Raw genomic sequence first — 24,327 nt, forward strand, 5'->3', positions numbered from 1 at the left:
TGAGTGCATAAACTGTGGCTTGTGATATATTTCATCAACATTTGCTTGGTGTAGAAAAGTGAGGGGTGTTTTTTTTTTGAAAGTGGAAAAGAAAAGAGAAAGGTGACAGCAGAAATAAATGTATATAGCTGTGGCTGCAATCACAGCAAACACACACACCTCCCTTTCATTTCCTGTGAAGAGCAGCGAATCGGTTGCACAGAGCATGACAGGGATGGAGACAGCAGGGGGCAGGGAGGCAGTGTGGAAAGAAGAGCTAAAATCACTGAACTTTGACCCAGATCATCTTTTGTTTATCTCTCATCAAATGTTTTCTAGTTCTAATATATGCTGGTCTGATGTGTTGAATGTCCCGTTTATTAACTGCAATCTCTCACTTTATTCATCAGTGTTTTTCAAAAAGTGAAACATGCTCCTGGAGTTATCTCTAATCTAGTACGTTTATTCTAAATATATACTGCACACTTTGCTATTACAATCTGAACCCACTTTGACTTTAAAGCTGCATCAAACACACATACATATCTGTCCATTCTGTCAAGCTGTTGATATTTACTGCAGACTGTGATGGTCTTGGGTTCATGGAAAAGGGTCATGCTCATTCAAGTCCACTAAAACAGAAATATTCAACAATTTTAACCTCTGGTTGACCCACAAGGTTCAGTTTGTCATAATAAACCTTGAAATCTCCATTTCAGTGCACTTCACTGTGTGCTTCATGCTCATGTGAGTTGAAATATGTCCCTTGTAAAAACTGGAGATCAAAAAATAGTACTGTAGTTCTCTAAAATATTACAAATATTCACACAAAAGCAACACCAGAGACTGGAGGATTTCACTGACATATACTGTAATAACAGGAAATTCATTCATAAACTGCATTCATGAAACTGCATGAATCTGTTTTTGATGACACATCATCTGAATAAATTTAGCATTTAAATTTACATTTTTATAGCCAATTATTTTACTACGGAAATTAAACACAACTCATCCACCTGCCTATGGAGCTCATAAACCCAAACCACATCTACAAAATAAATGTAGTTATTGAATATATACGTACTGCATACGCTGTATCTGCCTCTGTTAGTCTGAGCTTTCAAAAACAAAAATCCTAAAAATGACCCAAAGTCAAAGCTACGTTAAACTTGTTTTGTTTTGCGTCTGAGATCTGCCATCACCCCCCCCCCCCACACACACAGGCACTGTCAGTCAACAAATAATGAGGCGTGCACAATCCAACTCTCAATTCTATTGCAATTCCAGCGTTCCTCTCTCATTTTCTCTTCTCTCAGTGATACTATAGTCTCGGCCAATTAAGCTGATTGAAGCACCGTGGAGTCCAATCAGGCACGGGCCCTGTCTGGCATCTGGAGTCACCGGGTCAACAGTTTATTATTCCTGCACTCTGCGGGTGAGAGATGAACTGCGGGGCAGCAAATTAGCATGGGAAATGGGGGTTTACTCATGTATATCAAACATACTTCTGAAAAGCCCTCGCCTTCTTACGAGTGCAGCTGCACTATAATAAAATTAAAAAAAAAATCACCCTTTCTTCTCTTCAGTCAACTCCTCGATTCAAACATCAAACCCCTTTTGAAAGACGCTTTTCCTGTTTGGCTTTGGATGGAAACAGCTCTGTTCCATTTGCATTCAAATATTTGAGGAAAAGTGAATTGCTGAGAGCGAGCTGACGAGGCTTTTCAGAATAACAATCATTGACAGTTTGGAAAATAATAATAGTCTATGTTGTTCTCAAGACAGCACAATTTTCAAATTAAATTCTGTGTGTGTTGTCAATAATTGTCCAGATTTAAACACCCGCACATTCTTTCTTCTTTCAAGTCAGACTCAGTACGGTGAATATGTGGGGAATATTTGGCTTGTTGACACATCAAGACATCTGCTTGCCAAGCAAGCTCACCCAACTGTAATAAGTGACTATGAGATGTCCATCTGGGTAAATGTATTGAAAGGAACCCTGCCTATGAATTTGTAACTGCACCAATTAACCTTGTGAGTGAGTGGGGGAAACAAAGAAAGAACAGAGACAAACACAAAGAAAAACTAGATAGACAGACAGTCACTGGTTATAAACTATTCCAGGTTTTCAAGGAATCTGTTTTTGATATCAGATTGCACTAAATACTAGAGTACCTATGGACCTCATTGACTGTTGCTATGGGGAAGACACTGGAAGCCCCCAGTTTGTGACACAGGTTTTCTGTTATGAATCTGTAGTCTACGTACAAGCTGAGATAACCCTGATGATGATCTGGTAACACTTGATTATGCAGGTCCCATAATTTTATACTCATTTCCTGGGAATTTTCTGAGTCATTTGCAGGTATTTAATGGTTCATTTTTAGGACATTTTAGATTAGATTAGCATATTAGATTTTTTCAATAATTTCCTAAAAGGAGCTGCTGTGTAACTGTTGATTCTTAGGACATTTCTTTGAAAGGATTATGTAATTTGCTAGTAAACAGGAAATGTGCTCATTATAGAGTTTTTAACCTAATATGCTAACACATAGTCTGACAAAATATAATGAATGGACACTTACCAATAAAAGCAACTTAAGACTTGTTTCTGTTTTTCTTATAATCTGTAGCAAACTGCGCCATCCTCTCTGTACAATGTCCTAAAATTGAACCTTACACAGAAAATTAGTATAAAATTAAGGGACCTCCAAAATAAAGCGTTACCGATTATCTCAAACTTGATAAAGCTCCTCCAGAGCCACAGAACACATTATGTATACAGTTATATATAACTGTCTTCAGGCTGAGTAGTACTGCCTGTGATGAGTGAAGTGATCTGTTAAATCGGTGAAGTTCCCCATCACTGTCTTCTTCACCATGTCGTTAGCTGCACAGCAACAGAATCTTAAGCTCACTGATCAGATGGTTCCTACTGCAATGCGCTCTGGGATTTGGCTTACCTCCCAAAGTTGTTAAGTATACAGTCTTGTACTTTTGACTTCTTGTACTTTTTAATTTTTTCAATGCAGTGTCTCATTGTTTGTACTCAAGCAGGAGAATTTAATGGCCATCTAATTGTTGGAAATACTCCAGAGGCTTTGGAAAAAAAGGACACACTCTTACACTCACAGCAAATATGGCCAAGAAGAAGTTACTTTATCCATTCTGCTTTTGTAAAACTAGCTGATAATACACATCATGAATGAGAATATATTGAAGAGGAAAAAGCCCTGCAGGATCTCTAGTGTGTGTGTGTGTGTGTGTGTGTGTTGGGGGGGGGGATGTTTAATCATGATGCATTATTAGTTCATAACTGCAGGAGAAATAAACCGTGTGATGGTAGTTAAATCAGCCATTAACATAATCTATCACCTGAGGAGTGACCCTGCTGCACGAACAACAATCCATCATCAGCACACGAATAAACACATTGCCATTTTTCTAATGATGAAATACTTATTGCCATCAACGCAAGCAAAGCTCTCTATCAAGATAAGCTTCATGAAAAAAATCTGCGAATTGGAAAGGCTTGTCTGTGTTATCTATCAGCTAAATGTAGCAGAGTCTGGCTCCATTGTCTGATATTCATTGTGCAGCAAAGTATGAGGCAATGTATCAAAATGACAGCAGCCCACTAGGGTTCATATAGTTTCACTAGGAGAAAAACAAAGTAAAGCAGCACAGAACACTAGAGGAGAAAGAAAGATACTGTGTTGTGATTTTAATATGGAACACGCTAAGCTAACAAGCTTTATGGTTTACTCAGGCTTGAAGACTGATTGATTAGGGACACACTGGAAAAGAAAAACAACACGAAAATTCTAATGCTCCACAACAAAAGTGTTAAGATAGAAAGCAACATACACTGTAAAATAAGAAAAACACTTCAGTCAGCCAACTTATGTGGAGTAGATTATTATTTAAATGTAGAATATGTACAGCATTAGAGTTTGTCATCTAGGCTCTGACCTTGTCGCTCCCCACAAGGAAACACTGATCTCGCACAGCAGGGACTCGGGAGTGATGATACTAACTTCCCCCCTAGGGGAAGATAGACTCAGAGCTTACAGGTGGATGCTGGGGTGGAGGTGGGGCTTTTGAAACGCTATATGAACTGCAGTGGGTGATAACAGCCTTAACAGCAAGCAAGCATAGCTTTTAGCAGTGATGTGGCAGCAGGCATGCAGCAAAAGTGCGTGCGGAGCACTGACAACTTAAGTACGATGCCATGATTATAAGGGTGCGATGGATATACAGTGAGGGGACTATGGCATGTGAGTGGAATGGCAACTCGAGTTGGACTGCCTGGACTAGCTTGCAGGCATCGTTTCATTTATTATAGCCGAAATAGTACTGGGACTAAAATGTAATGTTCATACTCTTGAGTATTTTGAGGAAGATTAAACTCTTATCAGACACCCCTTTTATGTGCATCAGCCCAAAACTAATGTACCCAAAATAAAAAGGTTTCTTTTCGTAACCATGGTGTTACCATTTGAAAGGCAACTCTTTAAATTTTACAATCAAAAAGTCAGAATGTGTATAAGTGATCCTGAACCAAAGTTACAGAGGTGTCCCACGGGTGGGACAGCCTCATTTAACAGATTAACATCCAAAGCAAATTTCATGGGAATCTAGACATTTTTTGTTATGCCTTGCCTCATAGAGCCAATATATGGTAAAGGGAAATTTTTAATCTGATGGCAGTGTCAGAAATCAGATGGTCCCCAAAATAATTAGAAATTATTCTCTGGAGACCATGAATATCCCTGCTAAATTGAATTCAGCTGATGAAATATCCAAACCAAAGCACTGTGCAGACATGATGACAGAGAGAAGAACAGACCTCCAAACTAAAAAGATGATTTGTTTTCCAAAATTACCCATATGAGCATTTTCTGATCTGAAGCAAAACACAAAAAATACCTGGTTAGTTATCATCTGAGTTTAGAATTGTAGCATGCTATCATTGGCTAATTGGCAATAAACATTAAGTACAGCTAAAGCTGATGGGAATTTCATCAGTTTCGCAAGTGCCTGGTCATATTTGGTAAACTGAAATTTGAAACTGATGACAGTGCTAGATTAAAAGTCAGGGGATCACTAAAGTCACAATTCGTTCTTTGGGGAACTTGAATGTCTGAACCAGATTTCATGGTAATCCACCCAATAGTTGTTGAAATATTTCACTCCAAACCAAAAATGGCAACCTCATGGTGGCGCTAGAGGAAAAGACAGGGGATCGCCAAAGTCAGTAGGAGTCATTGTCCGGAAACCATGAAAGTCTATCCCAGATTTCGGCCCAATCCATCATGTAGATGTTTAGATATTTCAGTCTGAACTGACACTGCCATTGTCATTTGGACATTCCTAGAGTCCCACCAATAGCATTGCTAAAAGAGGTTAGAGAAAGATTATGGTTATGGTTAAAAGAAACCAATGTCAACTGTAGAATGGAAATACTGTTTTCCCATGTAAAGGTCACAATACTTTGCATGCCTTCCCACTGCTTCCCTAAGAGGTCTAAAACATAATCACACTATTTCCGCCCTTACATCTCAGAAATAACTGTTATAATTCACACTGCCACCAGAGGTCCTTGCCAAGTGGCTTTTGCGTCATTTGAACAAAAAGTCTAAGCTGTGGTTTTTCTGGTGAGGGCAGTCTCAACCATCCTACTGAAAGACCAAATGACCAACATCACCAACAGACTGACTGACATAACCCTGCCTGATAAACAAATATTAATGCTCTGTTTGAGCTCAAACTGTAACAATAATACGCTTATATTCAGACTACAATTGACTGGACAAATTTGACATAAACAAAGACTCCTCCAACAAAAGTGAAGCTCAAAATTCACAAATCTCACAAACCTTTGGATTCAATGACATATCACCAAAGCAGTGTTTTGCTGAAATGAGTAAAAGTGGTGAAATCATTGAGGGAGAGATAAAATGAAGGAGTGTTAAATGGAGTGAAAAGGGTCTACCATCTGCCAGCAGGCATGGAAAGAGCCCTTATCTTTTCCATCCACTAAGCATCTCTACAGTGTTGTCCTTAATGGGCTGAATTAAGAGACAGCATCAACCTGCACTGTTGCACCAGCCACAGAGGACTATAAAGTCCCAGATATGACCTAAATTGTTTTTGGCTTATGTTTTAACGAGCAGCTGTATTGTACTGCACTGTCTCTGTGTGTAAATATAGGACTGCTGAAACACCACTAAACGGACTGTAGAACTCCACGGACTAAGTGTCTTTGATGTCACGTGTAGGTTTCTATGGACATGTTTTGAAGTCCGAATTTGTTTCCTGCTCGTTGGCATCTTGGCACATTCTGAAGCCACAGAGTCTATATTTGATCAAAGGGCAGGCTGGATAAAGAGGGCACAAGCAAATAGCAACCACCAAAGCTGACTGTGATAGGCTGAGAGACCTGTCACTCAAGTGAACACACCCCAAAACATACTTCTTGTTAAGCCTCAATACCGATTTTAGAAACCACTGCTAAGACAAATATAAGTCTCATTCGTTTAACTAAATATAATCTTTATGGTATTTCTTCCTAAGAACTTGTGAAAGACTTTGTTGTGGCAGAAATGTTAATGTTGTACCATTGTTCTTCCTCCAAGTTCTAAGTGTGAGCACAAGAACAGAAATGTATGCACATGTCAACAACTGATAAAGTCAGGAACCACTGGTAACCTCAAACACCTTCCATTGCAGCCAGGCACACAAGCTGTGATCTTTCATGTCAGGAAGATGGACAACTGACAGAAAATGGTAGAAAATGGTTAATAGGTAGATATAATTTCCATTCCTCCATTATGATATGTGTTAGAGTCATTCCTAACCTTTTGATTTGTTGCACTTTAAAATTAAGCGACTGGTTGCCACAGGTAATAATTGTTAGTGAATAGAAAAGGTTAAACTATTAAATATATAGATTTGTCTATGTTATGTATGTGTGATGTCTCTTCTATCCAATCCAATTAATCATCTCACAACACCTCAGATTTATCTTGTTCAAGATTGAAGATTGAAGATTTAGTTTATTGTCATTTTCTTGTGTATTTGGATACACAAAAAATAAAATGCTGTTCCTCCTAGGCCACAGGAGTGCAACAACAACACAAAGGATAAAGATATACTGTATATCTAAAAATCCCCTTTAAGAAAATGATAAAAACATATAAATCCCAAGAGAAAAAAACAAAAAAAGAATGAGCAGTTGGCAGCACAGTGCATTAGAGTGCATTAAGAGAGAAAAGTACATGTCTCAGTTTGATGTAGACAGCTCTTGCATGTCAACAAGTGACCAGCACTGATGGGGAAGTTATATAATCCATTTTGCTATCCAGAGAACATTAGGTAACATGATTGTTGGAACTCTATTCTCTATTGACAGTTCTGTATTAGAATTGTATGGGTTAACAGTTATGCTAGCTTGCACTCCTCCGCGCTTCTATCAACATATTAACAGAGGCTGGTAATCACATGAACACAAACGCCTGGTAAAATAACTTGGTCATGTTATAATTTGCTAATTTGAGGAGGACTGACTGAACACAGCACATACAAGTGAATGATACACAGCAGGGTTTATGACTTGGATGTGACCTCTAAGTTTTGGCATAAGAGGACTGAGTTTCTTAAACACATTTGTTGACCACTGATGATGTATTTGGTGTTAAAATGTTGTTTTCAAATGAGAGGGCTCCCTACAGCTTCAAACATGCTCACTACTGGAAATACAGTAGTCCTGAGTGTGACTAATAAGTGATGAGTGACATTGACTTGTGTTTAAATTGAGCATTGCTGAAGTCAATGCAACTAACTCAATTCTAACTACAGTAAGTGTGAACTTTGCTTGTATTTCACCCATAATTACTACAAAATTACATATTTCTTTCTAGGAAATTACAAGCAAAGTATTAAGAAAATACTGATCCATAAATAAAATCTTACTGCTGAAAGCTTTTCTGGCTCTTTTCACATCACCATGTGTCAGATGCTTGCTGTGATCACTAGTCCTTGCTACTGACAGGATACTGATGACTAATGTGCAATCAGTAGCTTCCCTTGTAATGCAATTGCAAAAGCAAACGCTAGCTGTTATTTGGCTTGTCGACGTGTTTTGCAGTGGGTGTCAGTTTACCATTGATCTGTGGAGATGTCACTGAGACACGGCCCTTCAGCTGACTGTATATAATCTAATAAGAAGAGCACTTCAGCAGCAGCCTGGATGAGGTCATACTCACTTGTGTTAAATTACAGCGGCGATGCTAACAAACTGTAGTCAAGTACATGGGGCAAGAAAAGTTAATGGTGCTGTGAAACAAGACAGTTTCCAATAGATTTGGCTTTGGATCATTTAGTTTAAATTGAAACTTCAGTACATTTTCAAATTTAAAGGAACAAACACACACACACACACACACACACACACACACACCCCCCCCCCCCCCCCCCCCCCCCCCCCCCCCCACACACACACACACACACACACACACACACACACAATGATCTCTGGTTCTTGACCAATAATTACATTAGCAGTGAGCGTCTGAGTGTGTCTCTAAATGTTAATTTGATCTAGCACCAGTGGAGACACTAAAAGCTTTTATGTTGCTGATTAGTAAATAAGAGGATGGTTGAGTGACTGCACGGTCCTCACAGTCAGTCATAAAACACACTAATAGGAGAAATTAACCCTCTTTATGGTCCTCGTGTTCAGGTCAAAATTGGTTCATTGCTGACTTCAACGTGACTTAAACTCCCATAAACTTGGTCCCAGGGTTTCATATAACTTTCTATAAAGGGACTGATATGACACTGTAAATTAACAGGAAAGTTTCTGGAGAGAACTATGTAATTACTATTACAGGGAAATTGATTTCCACTATTTTCATTCTAATTAACTGTAATCAAAGTGCGCAATCCACTCTGCATCCTCAAACACTGCCGCAAGGGAGTGCAAGTGCCCTTTCAGGAAAACAAATACTTCAGTGTGAAGTTCAAACAGTCTCAGTAGTGTTTCCCCCGTCATTGCTGCTACGCCATCTGTACAAATGTGACTGCAGGATTTCCACTCCAGATTGTTGTCTTTTAAAAAGCTGTCTATAACCTGAAGCTTGAGCTTCTTGCAAAAACAAAATATGCTCATTTATGTTTGACACTGTCTTTATAAACACACAAAAGCCAGGAGCTGAGCCTCTCTACTAACATCTGTCATTTCATCCAACTGCAAAGTGAACTGACCCGCTCGCTTCATTTTATCCTCCACTTGTCGAACAATATTAACGGACATATCATCCATCCGACGGGACGCTGTGTCGTTTGATAATGGAGCTGTCTTTACTGTGTCGGCCGCTTTCTTGTCAATCATAGTTTCAGCCAAAACTACTGCAGGGAGAATGAGATCTCTCGACGATAGAGTGAGGCTTCTTTGACTTTGCCACAAGTAGCGACACAGCATAAGACGCCTCCAGTGCTTTGCTTGACACGCTTGTCGCTTTCTTCAATGTAGTCTGACTTGACTTGAATCCTGACAGTTTTCAACTGAAAAAGTCCACAGTTTTACCAAGGAGTGTTTGGTGCTCTGGTTTCACTGTAGATGGCCTGTCTTTATTAGATTATTTGTCAGTACTTCACCACAGACGTACAAGTAAATCCATCCATCCGTGAATGCACGTACCGCTTTAGAAATGACCTAGAATATTGTCTTATCATTTTGGAAATAAAGTGTAATCCCTAATATTTCCGTGTACCCCCTGCAAGCTGCTCAATTACCTCTAGGGGTACACATACCCCCCGTTGGGAGCCACTGTGTTATGTCATTAAGTAAACACAATATTGATTAAGTACAATGCAGTCAAAAGGAGGTAATCACATTTAATGGATAAGGCTGGCATTATTCTATATTTTTCTAATTCTCAATAAATCCCATGAAAAGACCAAAAACAACAATGTGTTACTTTGTCTCTCAACACTTTCTGACTTCCCTAACCTGTCTTTGTCCTCAACACCAAGCCCGCTGATTCCTAATGAAGACGTACAACTCTAATAGCTGTTCACAAATATAGTTCATTTTTCAAAATGAAATTTCCAAAAACAGATGGTCACTGTAGTTTTCAGCAAACATTACTCAAACAGAAGTCAATAGTGCATTTGTTGCCATTTGCATCATGATGGGTAAAAACTGTCTCCTGGACATAACAAATGTAACTGATCTATGAACATTATAGAGGAAATAAATTGGATTATCATGCACCAACCATCATAATTAAATCTGGGAGAAAAAAAAATGGTTTCAGAGAGTTTGGGAGTGGTGAGTCAATCAGAGTCACACAGTTTCTACACAGGCTGTGTGGGAAAAGCAGCTTCAGTCCTATGTCAGTGCCTATGCATGCGTTCAGGCACCCATATTGCGGCAGTGTTCAGAGCCCGACACACATTCATTGTATTAACAAATACAAAAAAATAGACCTGAAGCATAAAAACACACTTCAGGTTGTGATTTCGCATGGATAGCACAGGTGAAATGTGAGCCGATACGCAGCCTGTGTAGACAGCTGTCCTGATTAAAATAGAAGCAGATCTGTTCTGTGATTTGCATGCAGATGGACTGAAAAACTGAACAACGCCTCCTGTGTAGATGCACCGTAACAGATTTCAATACTAATGCGTGAGATGGTCCTCCATCTAAAACGCACACATCAGTCTCTTGGTGAACGTTATACTGGGCTTATTTTCCTGTCAGCTGCCAGATCATTAGACCTCCTCCCTGATGTCTGCTCTTTCCTTCATTCACCAGCCTATTTAACCAGCACTGCCATTACATTAGCTCTACACATTTAACAGAGTACTCAGCTCTTACAGGCTACATTGGGATATTAGTGGAGTATGTAATATTGTTACAAAAGGTGGACTCTTTCTCTGACAGGATAGATGCAAATGATCTTCCTTCCTGTCTAACACACATCAAGACTCTTTATTCATGCGAGGCACATTGGGAATTTGAGCTAAATGGTAACGTCGGCTAGCAGACATACTCACAATGACAATGCTAAGGTTTACCACGGTCACCATCTTAGTTTAGCATGTTAGCATGCTAACATATGTCAATTAGCACTGCTGGGACCGATAATTCGTTTTGCAGGTATTTGGTCATAAAAGTACTGTACAAATTCTGACCTGCTGATGGTGAAGGGGTGAAAGTCAGGGTGGGAGCAGTTCAGACTGTGGGGAGCATGAATATTGAACAAAATGTCATGGCAATCCACGCAAGTTGCTGATTTCAGTCTGAACCAAAAATGTCAACCTGCTGGTAGCACCGGATGAAAAGTCAACAAGTCATTAGGATACATCTCCCTTGAGGCTATGAATATCTGTACCAAATATCATGACAATCCATCCAATATATGTTCAGATATTTTAGTCTGGACCAAAGTGGTGGACTTACTGACAGATCAGAGCCATTGTTAAAGCTACGCTACTAATGTAGCTTAAAAATCATAACTCTGGTGACCACTCTGATGATACTCATCTTCTCTCACACATATCCACTTCACTGGACTGGTAATATGCATGATCAAGAACAGAGGTGACAAACTGTAAATAACTAAATTATAGTCAGCTTGACTAATCCCAGCATTGACATCTGAGCATATGTGATGTCATTTGCAATGTAAGGATACTACAGTACAGGAAGAACATTTCTCAACGTGCACAATTTATAGAGATAACTAAAAGTTCCAATATTTTTGGGTTAATTATGCCCCACAAAAAGAAAGGAAGGGCCATTCTCATTGTGGTGGGTTATTACAATCATTGTATTCATGCTGGGAAGCTCTAGTACAGCTTCTGTCACTCGACTGCACAGGAACAAAAACCACACAAGCCCTATCAACAGATTAGAAATCACAACTCAGGCGTCTCACCAATAAGTAACAAAGTCAGCGGGAGCCAAGCAACACCTCACTCCGCTCTCTCGGAATAATCCTAAATTATTCATGTGAATCCCAATGAGGCTGCTGTCAGCGGGAAAAATACGTATTACTTATGTAAATCCTCGGTAGCAAAAGGTACGGGATGTTACATAACAGATGTAGCCTGAACTGTCACCTTCCAGCATGACGGAACATCCTCACAACCTCTTAACAACCCCCCCCCCACATGGCCTCATTCACTCCATCATTTCTTTCAACCTGTTCATTTATGTTTACTGCTTTACCAACATGAGATGATGAGACATCAAGTTAGCATTAGGAAAATAGCAATGGTAAAATAATCACAATGATTCTTCATGGTTTGAGATGTGGTTGAGGTTGAGGTAAGGCAGCTGAAATTATTTAATTATGGTTTAGTTAGGTTTAAATATAGGTTACTAAAAGTTTAGTCTTCATGTAGCCAGACTCTGACTATTAGCATATGTTCTGTTCCATAATGTCTTTTTCATTTAGATTCAAAATGACCAGACTATTGCTTTGGTGTGACATTATGGTCATTTCTCAAACAGTGCAATCTGGAAAACAGACCTATTGGAAACCCAAAGAAACAGAGGCATCTACCCCAAAAAAGCTGCTGAAAATAAAATATTTCATGGTGAACTAAATTTTTACAGAAACAACTCTGCTGAAATGGCTGTTCTATGAACCTCAAGATGACTTTAACTTGGGGATAAACTCTTGGCTGGCAGTAATGGCCAGTTATGTTGCGGTGGTGTTTATATAATATGTCTCCTGCCGCCTTTTAGAAATATATTAGGCATAATAAAAACCCAACATTCACATTTTGGCTTGTTATTTTCATGCACATGGAATTTGAATATGGTAACTAGACCAATTAAGAAATGACATACTGTGACAAAGTGGTTGTGGCCGCGCCATTTGTCCCTGTTACACTTTGCTGTATTTCCTATCATACTTGTAATTTGTTTGTTTAGCCAGTATAACATCTATTAGTAGTGTTGCTTTCACATACCATACAGGCTTGTGTTTAACATTGTTTGTTACATTTACATCTGCATTTCTAGTTTAAACGAGACAGACAAGTATTTAAGTTGCCTTATTGTTTATTGATTGAATAAAGTGTTTGATTAGAGGTTGTATATGGGGCATCCTCATGACTGAAGACACCAACCATGTCCTTAAGAGGTAAAACTACACAATATTTCACAAATAGCAAAGCACATTTAAATTCCTTTTCTTTTACTTAATAATTTGCAACACTGCAACTTTATTTGTGGTTTCAAGGTTACACTGCTGCCAGTTTCTTATTTTGTTCCATCCACCTGATCTGCTGCTGCTGCTGGTGGTGAAATCTCTCCTGTTTTTCATAAGACAATGTGATCATTCTACTAAATCTCTTGTTACAATTATACTGTTCATACAATACCTTCACATTGTCCGGATGGAGACCCCCGGGGTGTTTGTCCATGTACTGACACAGGTCTGTATGCTGTAAAATAAAAGCACAACAACACAATCTTAATATAAAAGGCTTAAAACATGTGCAAAGTTATGGATATGTTTGAACATTTAAAGTCTCCCTCTCGCCTCGCTGTGCAGAATGATGTATGTGCGAGAGTTTGTTTCCACATTCATCTGCTTCATCTGTTTGGAGCCAATCGTGGTCCAGAATGCAACCTACACAAGTGTGATGTGGAAACTTGAAGCCTCCAGTGCACAAACACTGAGAATGGATTTAACAGTGAAGGAAGAAACAACTCGTGTCCAGCAGAAAAATTTCTATATATTATATATATTTGCATATATATAAAATGAGAGGCAGAACATATTTTTTATGCTAGTAGAAATCTCTGAATACAAAAATCAACTGCTGTTGATCTGGTGTATTGCCTCCCTGATGTCTGGAGGAGAAATTATGGTTATTTTATAGTAGATTTTATCATGTGAGACGTGAGGTGAAGAGTTATTTCTAGCAGGATTTGTTTTCTGTCAGCGAGCCTGCATCTACTGACTCATATGACATGTATGCAGTGTTGTGCCGGTCTGCCCTTCACCTCTGTGTTTTGTTAGCAGATTGAAGATGGAGGAGGCAGTGGCTCTGAAATCACACTGATATTTACAATCTCCCACGGCTTCCCACACCAGCGGTGCCTCCTCTGCTGAATAATTCAGAAAGATGCTCCAACATGGACATGCCTGTCTATCTTACTCAAAGCTTGCTTTCCATCTCTGCTTCCATCTGCTTGCTTTTTTTTATTGTCTCCTCTATCTCTCAGTAATACATTGTCATTGTTTCTATGTCCTATCTACACATGTATCTCGCCCTCTCCGTGTCAATCATCATTAGCTTTGAGAACAGAACATTGAGCTAATTTTTCTGGTTGAAAAGCCGCCTGTATGTCAAACAAGCATGGCTGGTTACAGATGATAGATCGTCATGAAACCGGCGTATTTAGCCAGCTAGTCCAGCTTTGAGTTCACCATTTCAGCCTGATAAATAACCACTAGCCACTGGCTTATTCAGGAGAAGGACAAGTTTTCATTAAGTTCAAACGCTTGTGTTCAATAAATATCCATGTTATAGCTTTCCCACACCTTGCTGACTTATCTAACAAGCTTAAAGCACACAGGCAGTAAGTCAGAGATAATCAGGGAGGATTTGATGAGAAAACTTCCCTGACCTCCCCGTTTAAACTCAAAAGCCAAACGGATCCCTGCTCTCTTTTTCTAAACAGCCTACTGAGCTCCACTTGTGTCTCAAATCAAATCAAATCTCCTTTCAAAGCAGAACCTTTGACCTATGTCTTGTATCTACCAACAGGGGGCATCACACTATTTTCAGTCCTATCAGATGCAGCGGGGATGATAAGCTGAGTAAGAGTGTTCTTGTTCAGAGATTCGGCCTCACTCAGCACTTCAGGATCAAACACTGACCTGAATAGAAATGTGACCATCAAAAGTGGTTGTCAATGAGCCGAGATAACAGAGGACTTGGACTCAACTAGTCCTGTGATGTTAAGGTGAAATCAGCTCTATGCACATTTAATAAGCAGCAGTATTTGAACAATTAATACATAGTTATAACAGTGTAATGTAGCTGTCAGCAGATATATGGACATTTCATTACTGTGTTTGTCAACTTTTCATAAGAAGCATTCATATCTGTATATGAAAAGATAATGAATGTTTGATAAAAAAAAAATATATAACATATATGTCATCATTTATCCATCGATTAAACCCACCTGGGAATAACTTGTACAGTTGTATAAACTGCTAATAATACTTTACAACACACTCTATGATTTATTCATGTATGTAATCATACATCATATATTATGACAGCTATGTAATACACCACTGATAGATGCTTCATAAGAGGAGGTTATAACTGTTGAGAAATATATTCAAAATACTTCAAATGTCTGTGTATATTTGTTGTATTATAAACCATTAATTAAGTGTTTACATGCTGTTTTTAAATGCAAAATAAGGGAGTTAACATAAAGGATAACACGAAAAAGCCTCCAATTTATTATTTATAACCAGTATATAAATATTTAATACATGTTTACAACACAGTAATATAGTTGTAAGCAGATATGAGGACATATCAATCCATTTAATACATCACACATATAGTATTTGTTAACAATTGTTACTTCTTCTATGAAGACATATTTTATATTATTACAACTGTGTTTTACTATATTGTCATTCATTGTCTTTTTATACAAAAAACACTATTAAATAAATATTGTAATAATGATTCCAATCTTCCACAATTAGCCCTGATTATCTAATACTGACTATCTATAATATATTTCTATTTCCTATGATATGTGCTGTTGTCATTTGTCTACAAAGAGAGGAGTGTCAGTGTGGATTTGTTGCAGACAGCAGGTTTGGACAGTATCTGCACAGACTCTCTTCGCAAGCAGTTTTCACAGTAGCAACACTTTAAAGAGTTGTTTCATTTGCAAAGTTCTGCACCATTTTTCTCTTGTTAGAACACTGTGGACTAGTTTCTAGTGTTATAACAACACACTCCGGATAAAAAAAATGAATTTAGAGATTGTCACCAAATGTTTCTGTTCTTCTGGGATCAGTGAAGAAGCCATTTGGGCTTCCTGCTCACCACTGTTTTGGGAGGAGGTGGGAGGCAAGACCAGTGGAGAACACTGAAGACCCCAGATCATCAGAGCTCTTAGACTGCTTGCTTTTAGTTTAGTTAGCTAAAGCAAGCAAGAGTTTAAAAAAACATCAGCTAACAATATATCTGCATATTTTTGTTTTTTAAAATTAACATTTGACATCAGAGTTGGAGTCCAGTATCAAATTTCCTTATTGAATCCAAATCACTTTTCTTTTGTTTCAGTGGAGACGACTCTGCTCTGTCAGCCATGTTGGACTAAAAAGAGCATTCAGTCCAGTGGCGGTCACTGACAGTGCAACATAAATGTTAGAGTAATGTTTCTTTTCTCTCACAAACAATCTTCAACCAAGAAAAGTCAACTGCCAAAGTATTATTATGGCCTTTGTCAAATTACTCATAGAATTGATATTAATCATGTACATGTGGTATAAGTAGCTGGTGGTTTCAACTGGTGAAAGTGTTTGAGACATAGAAGATTTAATAAGTGGTTTGTTATCATGAGAGCTTAGTGAATACAGGTATTTTTCCAAATAGGAATTAGATCCTAACCCTTACCTTTACCTTAAGGGACCCAACTCTACATTACATAAATGATTATACTAATACGGTTCCTTTAGATTTAGTAAAAAACATTTTATAGTTTAGTTTAGGTTTAAAATATTGTGGGGCACATTGGGGCCTTGTCTTTAATTTCATGGGATAAAAAACCTCTCTTTAATTTCATGAATGAATTCCACAGAGACATGATTTAATGCCTCACCCCTCGACCCCCGGACTGACCTCTTTACCGAGTGGGATCTGACAAGATGACACTGACCAAAGTTAAACACTGTGACAGAATGGAGACTGAACAGATCTCCTGAGAGACCATTTCTGACTAGCAACTAAATTATGGCCTGAACTAAAAGCATAAATGACCTTTGGGGTCATTTGAACCAGGAGAAATGACTGATAATTTAACACTCATGGACAGAAAACCCCTCTCCTTATCTACACAGACCAGAGTCTATTCTATTCTAACTCACATTCCTGGAGGACATTCATTCAACCTCTGAGCCAAAGCTGAATATCATATGAATGAAATGTCTAATCATTATGTAAATCATGTTATGTTATTTGTCATAGGAATACATAAATAATGGTATAACTCTAATAGCTGTGTGATAATCTATTCAGGAGATGTTAATTTTTGATTTTATCACATTTTTACTACGTGTGACAATACTGCCCTCTAATGATAAGATTAGAACTTCACATTGATTTTTTTTTAATATCAAGAATTAATGAATGTTTATATGGTAACTATGTCATAATATTTTTAAAATAAGGTAAGTAGTTGTATTGAAAGAATGAATGAGTGTGAATTTTGCGTTTTAAAACTCAAAATTTAAAAATTTAAAACTTAATTTAATAATTAAAACAAAGAATATTCATCAACAATTCGGCATGAAAACACACCCAAAACTCCGCCCATTTTAATCCACACTATTCCACACTATTTTAATCCACGTCTCTTTTCTTTGTTTTTCCACCAAGTATGCATGTATTTTAACCTTTTACTGAAACAAGTTCAATTTGTTTTTATTTTATTTGTAACATTAAGTCTCATGCTTCCATGTATAGTATTTCATTTTGAAGTTTACACTGCTACTGAATAAAGATTTGAGTGTAGTCGGATTAAACTTTATTTGGCATTAAACTAAGATTACAAGAAGCCAGCCGATGCCTGAATCCTCAACTCAGACTGAAACATTGCTCTGAAGAAGAAAGTGACGCTTGAAACTGGATCTCAGCCTGCGTGCTCATCGTTCAAATTAAAAAAGATAATTTCTTTAGAGAAGTTGAGTTAGCTTTCCCTTAGCATTCCCCGTCGCAATATGTTATCGTAGAGTCACACACTTTGAGCCGCTATTTCTTAACAATTTTCGTTATTATTTTATTCCTATTATCATTTAAAGGCCTTATTATTCTTTGTCTTAATTATCTTATATTCTATCATGTATCCTCAAGATGTTTAGCTATTAATAAATGTCTTCATTTATCCTAAGAAGTTGTTGTTGTGATTTCTTTGAGCACAGTTAACAGAGGTCACTGCTTTGAAAGAAAGAACTCAGTTATGAGACTGATTAATTGATGAAATTGAGAATTGAATTCAGGGTTTAATGTTTCCTCCGGACATTAAAGATTACCATTACAGAGGTGGAGCCCATTATACGAGGTAATATGTCGATTAATGCCTAATATTCATAATGTGTAATGAGGTGAGATTACTCCCATAAGCCTCTAGGGGTTTTCTAAATCTCACCTGCACAATTCGTTTCTTCTCTTTTGTTGTGTTGTTTTATGTTGTTTCGTTTTTACTGTGCAAATAAGAAAATAAAAAAATATTCCTACATATACTTAAAATATCCAACGCAAATGAATTCAAATATATCTTGTACAAGTCACACATATCATACTAGCTGATGTCTGCAGTATTGTAAATTGAGGTCAATAGTAATTTTGAGTACGAAGCTTTCCAAAGGGTCATAAATAGGTACATTAATAGAAAACCCTGTCATTTGTGTCTACAATATGTGACAGGACAGATGTGGAAATGTACTAAAACGGTGACCTTGCAATAAAATGGCTGCCTGACTTCCTGTTCTGGGCACAGACAGACCAGCCTCTGGTGGTTCTGGCTGCCATCCTATGGCACAGAGCAAAGAGTGGAAAAAGCCCAGCCTGTATTAACATTCTTACAGTGCCCCATAAACAAGAGTATGCCAATCAAAATATCCACAGCTCATGTTTCTGTGGGCAGGGTATTAAAACCTGAAGCTCAATCAGGGAGCCAGACGGTGAGGTCAAACTAGTAAAACTAAAGACACACACACCAACGAGTGTTGACCTCTGCTACCATTAGAAAACTGTGGTTTCACTTCCATTTGAACAAACACTAAAAACAGATCCTCAACCTAATTTCAGACTTCTTGAGGGTCCAAATGGGTGATGTCAGTGTGGCAGTGTGCGGACTCACCACATATTCAAAGACCAGAGTCAGGGTTTCCTTGGTGTGGATGATGTCATGGAGGAGCACGATGTTGGCGTGCTTCAGGCCTTTCAGAAGAGATGCTGCAGAGAGACGGGAGACGGAGTGTTAGTGTGAAACACATATTGAGATACCAGAGGAATCGTTATGATCTACGCCTTCATTAGCTGCATCATTATAATGCAACACGGGCCTTCTTACAAGCCTCACTACATACAGGGGATTAGCGAAAGATCAAAACAGAAAAAAGAAAATACAGGGTGGATTTACTGCTGCGAGTTCTCACACTAATTTGTCAACACATTTATGATGTAATGGACATGTTAACAGAGAGAGCAAAGAGATGATGTCTTGGGGAGATGATCAAATCTCCTGTTTCTTTACTGGCGAAGCTTACTGAGTCTTTACTGAGGAGGTTGGGTGTGATCAGCACATTCTGGTACAGACTTGCAAGCATTTCACATGATTCGCTTCATCTGAGTCACACCTTGTGGACAGTTGGAGGGGGGGGGGTTGTGCAAATAATAGAAGGAGATATAAGAAATGTGGTGGATTGTGCAGTCAGCAAAGGTTTACACTCCCAAGGTCCAGAGAATTTGCAGGGGTCCGTTTAGTGTGGGAAGATTCTACACCTTTGAAAGCTGGGTGGAGATCTACACAAGAAAATGTACAGGGGAGCTGCACTGAAGTATTTCAAACAGGAAAAAAATGACAGCTTTTTACAAAGATAGTCTTTGTTATCATCGTCATTAATTGAATCAATCATCATTCGTCGTCATCATCATCGTCATGGCATGGCATCTTGAGGCGAACATCTGTACCACATTTTATGGCAATCCATCCAATAGTTGTTGAGACATTTCAACACCTGTCAGGCAACCTGCTGCATTTCTTTGTTCTTTTTTTTGTCTTTTCTCTATCTAGTTTTGATGTTGCAGAATTCAAATGTAATAATATTATTAATAAGGAAAGGCACAGCTAAATGCCACTGTGTTAAAGTAGAGTAAATACATAGAATACACACATTGAGCAATAAAAAACTGAGTGAAGATGCACATGCGTTCTAGTGAGGTGCTGGCTCGCATATCAAGAAAAGAGAATGGAACTCAATCTTTCAGTGAACAGCCTCCTTCATGATAAAACACTGATGAAACAATGGCAGCCATAAAAAGTATTAAAAATGGGGTTTGACGATAATAAAAAGCAAAATGCACCTTTAACGACCCCATCTACAAGTTTTAAAATCCTTGCTTTTAATATTAATCTATTATTATCAGTAATAGATGCTTGAAAATTTTTCTCACTGCTTCACTGTCGCCTTAATAAATATTTTGGAACGTCATGTTACTTCATTAATGAACATTTCTTTTTCAGCTGTGGGATATTTGTTGGACATATCCCACCACATCTTACCCATAGTGGGGATATTTAGGACTCTGAAGCCACCAACTAGACTGAAATAAACAACTTTCATGTAATTTTTAGAGGTATGATTATATTTTAGCAACAGACTGCAAAGCATCGTCCGGCAATTACGGAAGCAAACACAACTGACAGACAAACCGGTCTGGCTACAGAGAAGCAATACAGAGGAATAGTTTCATTAGGACAGAATGTGAGAGCGGCATAATAAGTACAGTCTTTATTATGAGACAGAAATGGGATTTTCAGAATGGTTGCCAATCTGATTCATTTAACAAACACAAAGTTCTTTCCAAGGGCACAGGGGAGTTTGACAGACAGATCCCTAAGAGAGTCGGCGAGTGATGGAGCCTCATGAATACATTCATCCTGTATGAGTACCTAAAGGTTGTTAAAGAAAATGAGATGAGCAGATCAAAGGCAGGACTCTTCTCAGTAAGCAGGAGGTTAGCACTACAGTCAGAGACCTCAAAGATCCTGTCAACCCCCCTCCCTCACACACATACTGTACATACACCCATACCATTTCTGGTAATGGGCATGAGTGTGTCTAGCTTTAATCAGCGCGGACACACAGACACACTCAGCTCTCCTCTACTCGGGATATATTACTTTATTCACCAGCAGTCTGTAATGCTGCTCACATATCTGTGCTGGGAGCTTCCTGCTCAGTAATTGCTGAATTAGTTCAATTTCAAAGTGCCTTTCTGAGTCGCTCACAGGGAGAATTTTTGACTGTGTGTGTGTGTGTGTGTGTGTATCCCTGGATGGTTCTTACTTCATCAGTGCTGGATCAGATCAAACAGGCAGAATCATTTTCTCATCTGTATTCAAATGGCAGTTGTGCCTGTGGAGGTGAGTGTTTCTTCTTTAAGTCCAGCCAGGAAACTCAAGAGCTTTATCACAACTGACAGGAGAAACCAAGCCAGGGCATGCTCTGTACTGCTGTTATACATACAAGAGGACAACTGGCAAGTCACGGGATGTCAGACATATGAGAGCAAAAATACAAAGGTCTGTATCAGTTTGGTCCACTGTGGGCACTACACGTTTTTCTGCCAAAGTATTTTGAAGGTCAGTGATTTAAGATGTGTTATTAGGTATATTACTGCAAAAATATTCCTCTTATCAGGTCATTTTTGAGTGTCATTATAGTAAATAACTGAAAAATATCTTCCAAAGCAGTGAAATTGTTTCAAACTGTTTTCATTACAACTCAACTCAGTTTTCTACAATTAGTGTATTTTTTATTGATTCTCATGCAGCAATTTGCCTTATTCTTTCTTATTTCAAGCAGTGGTGGAAAGTCATTAAGTACATTTACTCAAGTACTGTACTTTTTACTCCACTACATTTATTTGACAGCTTTAGTTGCTTTAAACTTTTCAGATTGAAATTTTACATAAAACAACAGAATTTTAAGCTAATAAATTACACCGCATTGTTAAGTATTAAACCAGTAGCTCCCAATCTTTTTGTCTTTTGACACTTTACAAAAAATCTGTGTGTATGTGTCTCTTTGTCATGTTTCAGATTCCCAGGGGTTGTTAGCAGTTCCACCAAAGAGACATTTTCCAGGGTTCCTATACATTTTCCATTTCAAAATCCCATACTCTTCCTTTTACTTTTGGGTGCAGAGGATGCTGTGACAAGACTACAGTGCTTTTGTCCTTGTATATGGCTACTATTGCCGCCTCCCTGATGTTGGAGATGTCGAACACTTAGTTCTCTATATTATATTATATCCTTTTTGAAGCAAGAGCTTAGCATTGTCATGACAACTTGCCACACTGTACTCGCCGCCAGCCTGAACCGAGGCATAAAATTCACATAAGGTGTCATTAAGCATAACCACAGAGTATGTCTCCAAATCAGTGTTCCTTTGTTTTTGGTAGAGAGAGTCTCTCAGTGTATTAACTGCCCATTTTGTTGCCTTTTTGTATTAATCTCATCCTTCTGTTCCTCTATCATTTTAAGCTCTTCAGGTGTCAGTTCCTTGTGTCGTTTTTCGCTTCTTTTCTTTCTTTTCTTCTCCATTTCTTTTTCCTCTGCTGCGTCCCATTCTCCAAAACATCATAACGAGTAAGCTTTGACAGCTGTGCTCTTTAATGTTGCTATGGTTACAGGTTGGGTAGTGGATGAATTTCGAACGGTGATTAAACTTGAGCTGAACTACGTGTGCATTAAATGGTTTTAATGCACACCTGCCAGCCAATCAGAAAAGAGTATTCACCCAGACCATGGTGTAATGATAAATAGCTAACAAATATGAATCATACATTCTCCAGGATTTTTTTCTATAGCAACTAGCTACAACTAGCTAACCAGCCACACTACTTAGCTAGCTAAACAGCCTAGCATGAAAAAGCAAGACACTAACTCTGCCAAACAAATTCAAATCTTTGCAGAAACAACTCAAAAGTGATACATTTGTTACCTAACTATCATTAATATACAACAAATCAACTTATGTAATACTCGCAGATAGGGATGCATGACATTATTGGCACGTCATCGGTATCGGCCGATATAAGCTCTAAAATGAAATATCGGCATCGGCCGAAATGAACATTTTCTGCCATTTATGAGAGGCCGATTTGTTGCCATTTCCTCCACCGAATAACTGTACTTCCCTCCACAGACTGTTTCATCCTGACGGTCCTGGTGCTTCCTCCACAGGCTCCACTTCACTCAGCTGTCCGTCAGGCCATCTGCTTCTTCTAGCAGAGGCTAGCTGGTCGTGCTGCTGCTAACGCTCCGCTAGCCTCTCAGCTAACGTTAGCCCCGGCTCTCCATGTGGATCCAAGCAGAGCACCGAGCCCCGGTATGTTATTCAGGTTAAGGTGGGAAGAAGCAGCGTGTCTGACGGGCAGCTGGAGTGAAGTGCAGCCTGCGGAGGAAACACCCACGGCACCTCCGGGTTTGCTTCCGCGTTGTGCGGTCCACTGAATATGTGCAGTAGTGTTTCCCCCGCTGGCCCCGCCCACGAGCCTCCGCTCGGCCCATAGACTTTACATTGTGATGACGTCACAGATTTTTAAAACGCTTTTCTCGGCTCCAGGAAAGTTTTACAAACATAAAACCTCAATGGATCAAAAGTTCATAACAGAAACAATCATAATTGATGTTGTTTGCAGTTCGAGGGGTCCTGCTGGAAAAAAATATCTGCATATATCGGTATCGGCATAGGTTTAGACCAGTTTAGATCAGTGGTGCCTACCAGGCACTAGCTAACTGTATATAATGTAGTTCAAATTAGCTCCATCTCCAGATGCTTCAGTATTATTAATGTACTTCGTTAAATGTATTTTATATATCGGGCTTAGGGGATTTTCTGTAAAACAAGTATTTTTACTTTTAATATTTTTAGTAAATTTAGCTGATAATACTTTTGATCTTTTACTTAAGTAGGATTTTTCATATAGGACTTACTACTTCTTGTAATAGAGTGTTTTTACATTTTACAGATATTGCTACTTTTACTTAAGTAAATTATCTGAGTGCTTCTTCCACCACTGTTTTCAAGATACTAACAATACTCTCTACACTATTCTTGAAACAGGTTGATGTATACTGGGAACAGGCAGGAGTAATCTCACTGCACCAGTAGATTTTCTTTTTAGGGTTCATTAACACAAAAAATGATTTGATGAGATGGACATTTTTTGCCCTGTTTAAATATTTATCATTTATCTTCATTTGCAATCATCCATTAAATATTGGACATGTACTGAACACTGAAAATGCATTAGAAA

At 38.5% G+C, this 24,327-nt stretch overlaps 1 protein-coding gene across 3 annotated transcripts in view; it reads right to left on the minus strand.

Annotated features, from left to right (window-relative positions):
• The window catches only part of cdk14 (cyclin-dependent kinase 14), a 202,693-nt gene that overhangs the window by 105,298 nt on the left and 73,068 nt on the right, over positions 1-24,327 (minus strand). For all 3 annotated transcript variants that reach the window (XM_042423787.1, XM_042423789.1, XM_042423788.1), the window contains 2 exons: positions 19,139-19,233; positions 13,390-13,452 (listed from right to left, as the gene is read on the minus strand). In XM_042423787.1, the coding sequence (XP_042279721.1) occupies positions 13,390-13,452; positions 19,139-19,233 (158 nt within the window). The remainder of the gene's footprint in view (positions 1-13,389; positions 13,453-19,138; positions 19,234-24,327) is intronic.

This window comes from Thunnus maccoyii, chromosome 10 (genome assembly GCF_910596095.1).
Source record: "Thunnus maccoyii chromosome 10, fThuMac1.1, whole genome shotgun sequence".
NCBI classification, from domain to species: domain Eukaryota; kingdom Metazoa; phylum Chordata; class Actinopteri; order Scombriformes; family Scombridae; genus Thunnus; species Thunnus maccoyii.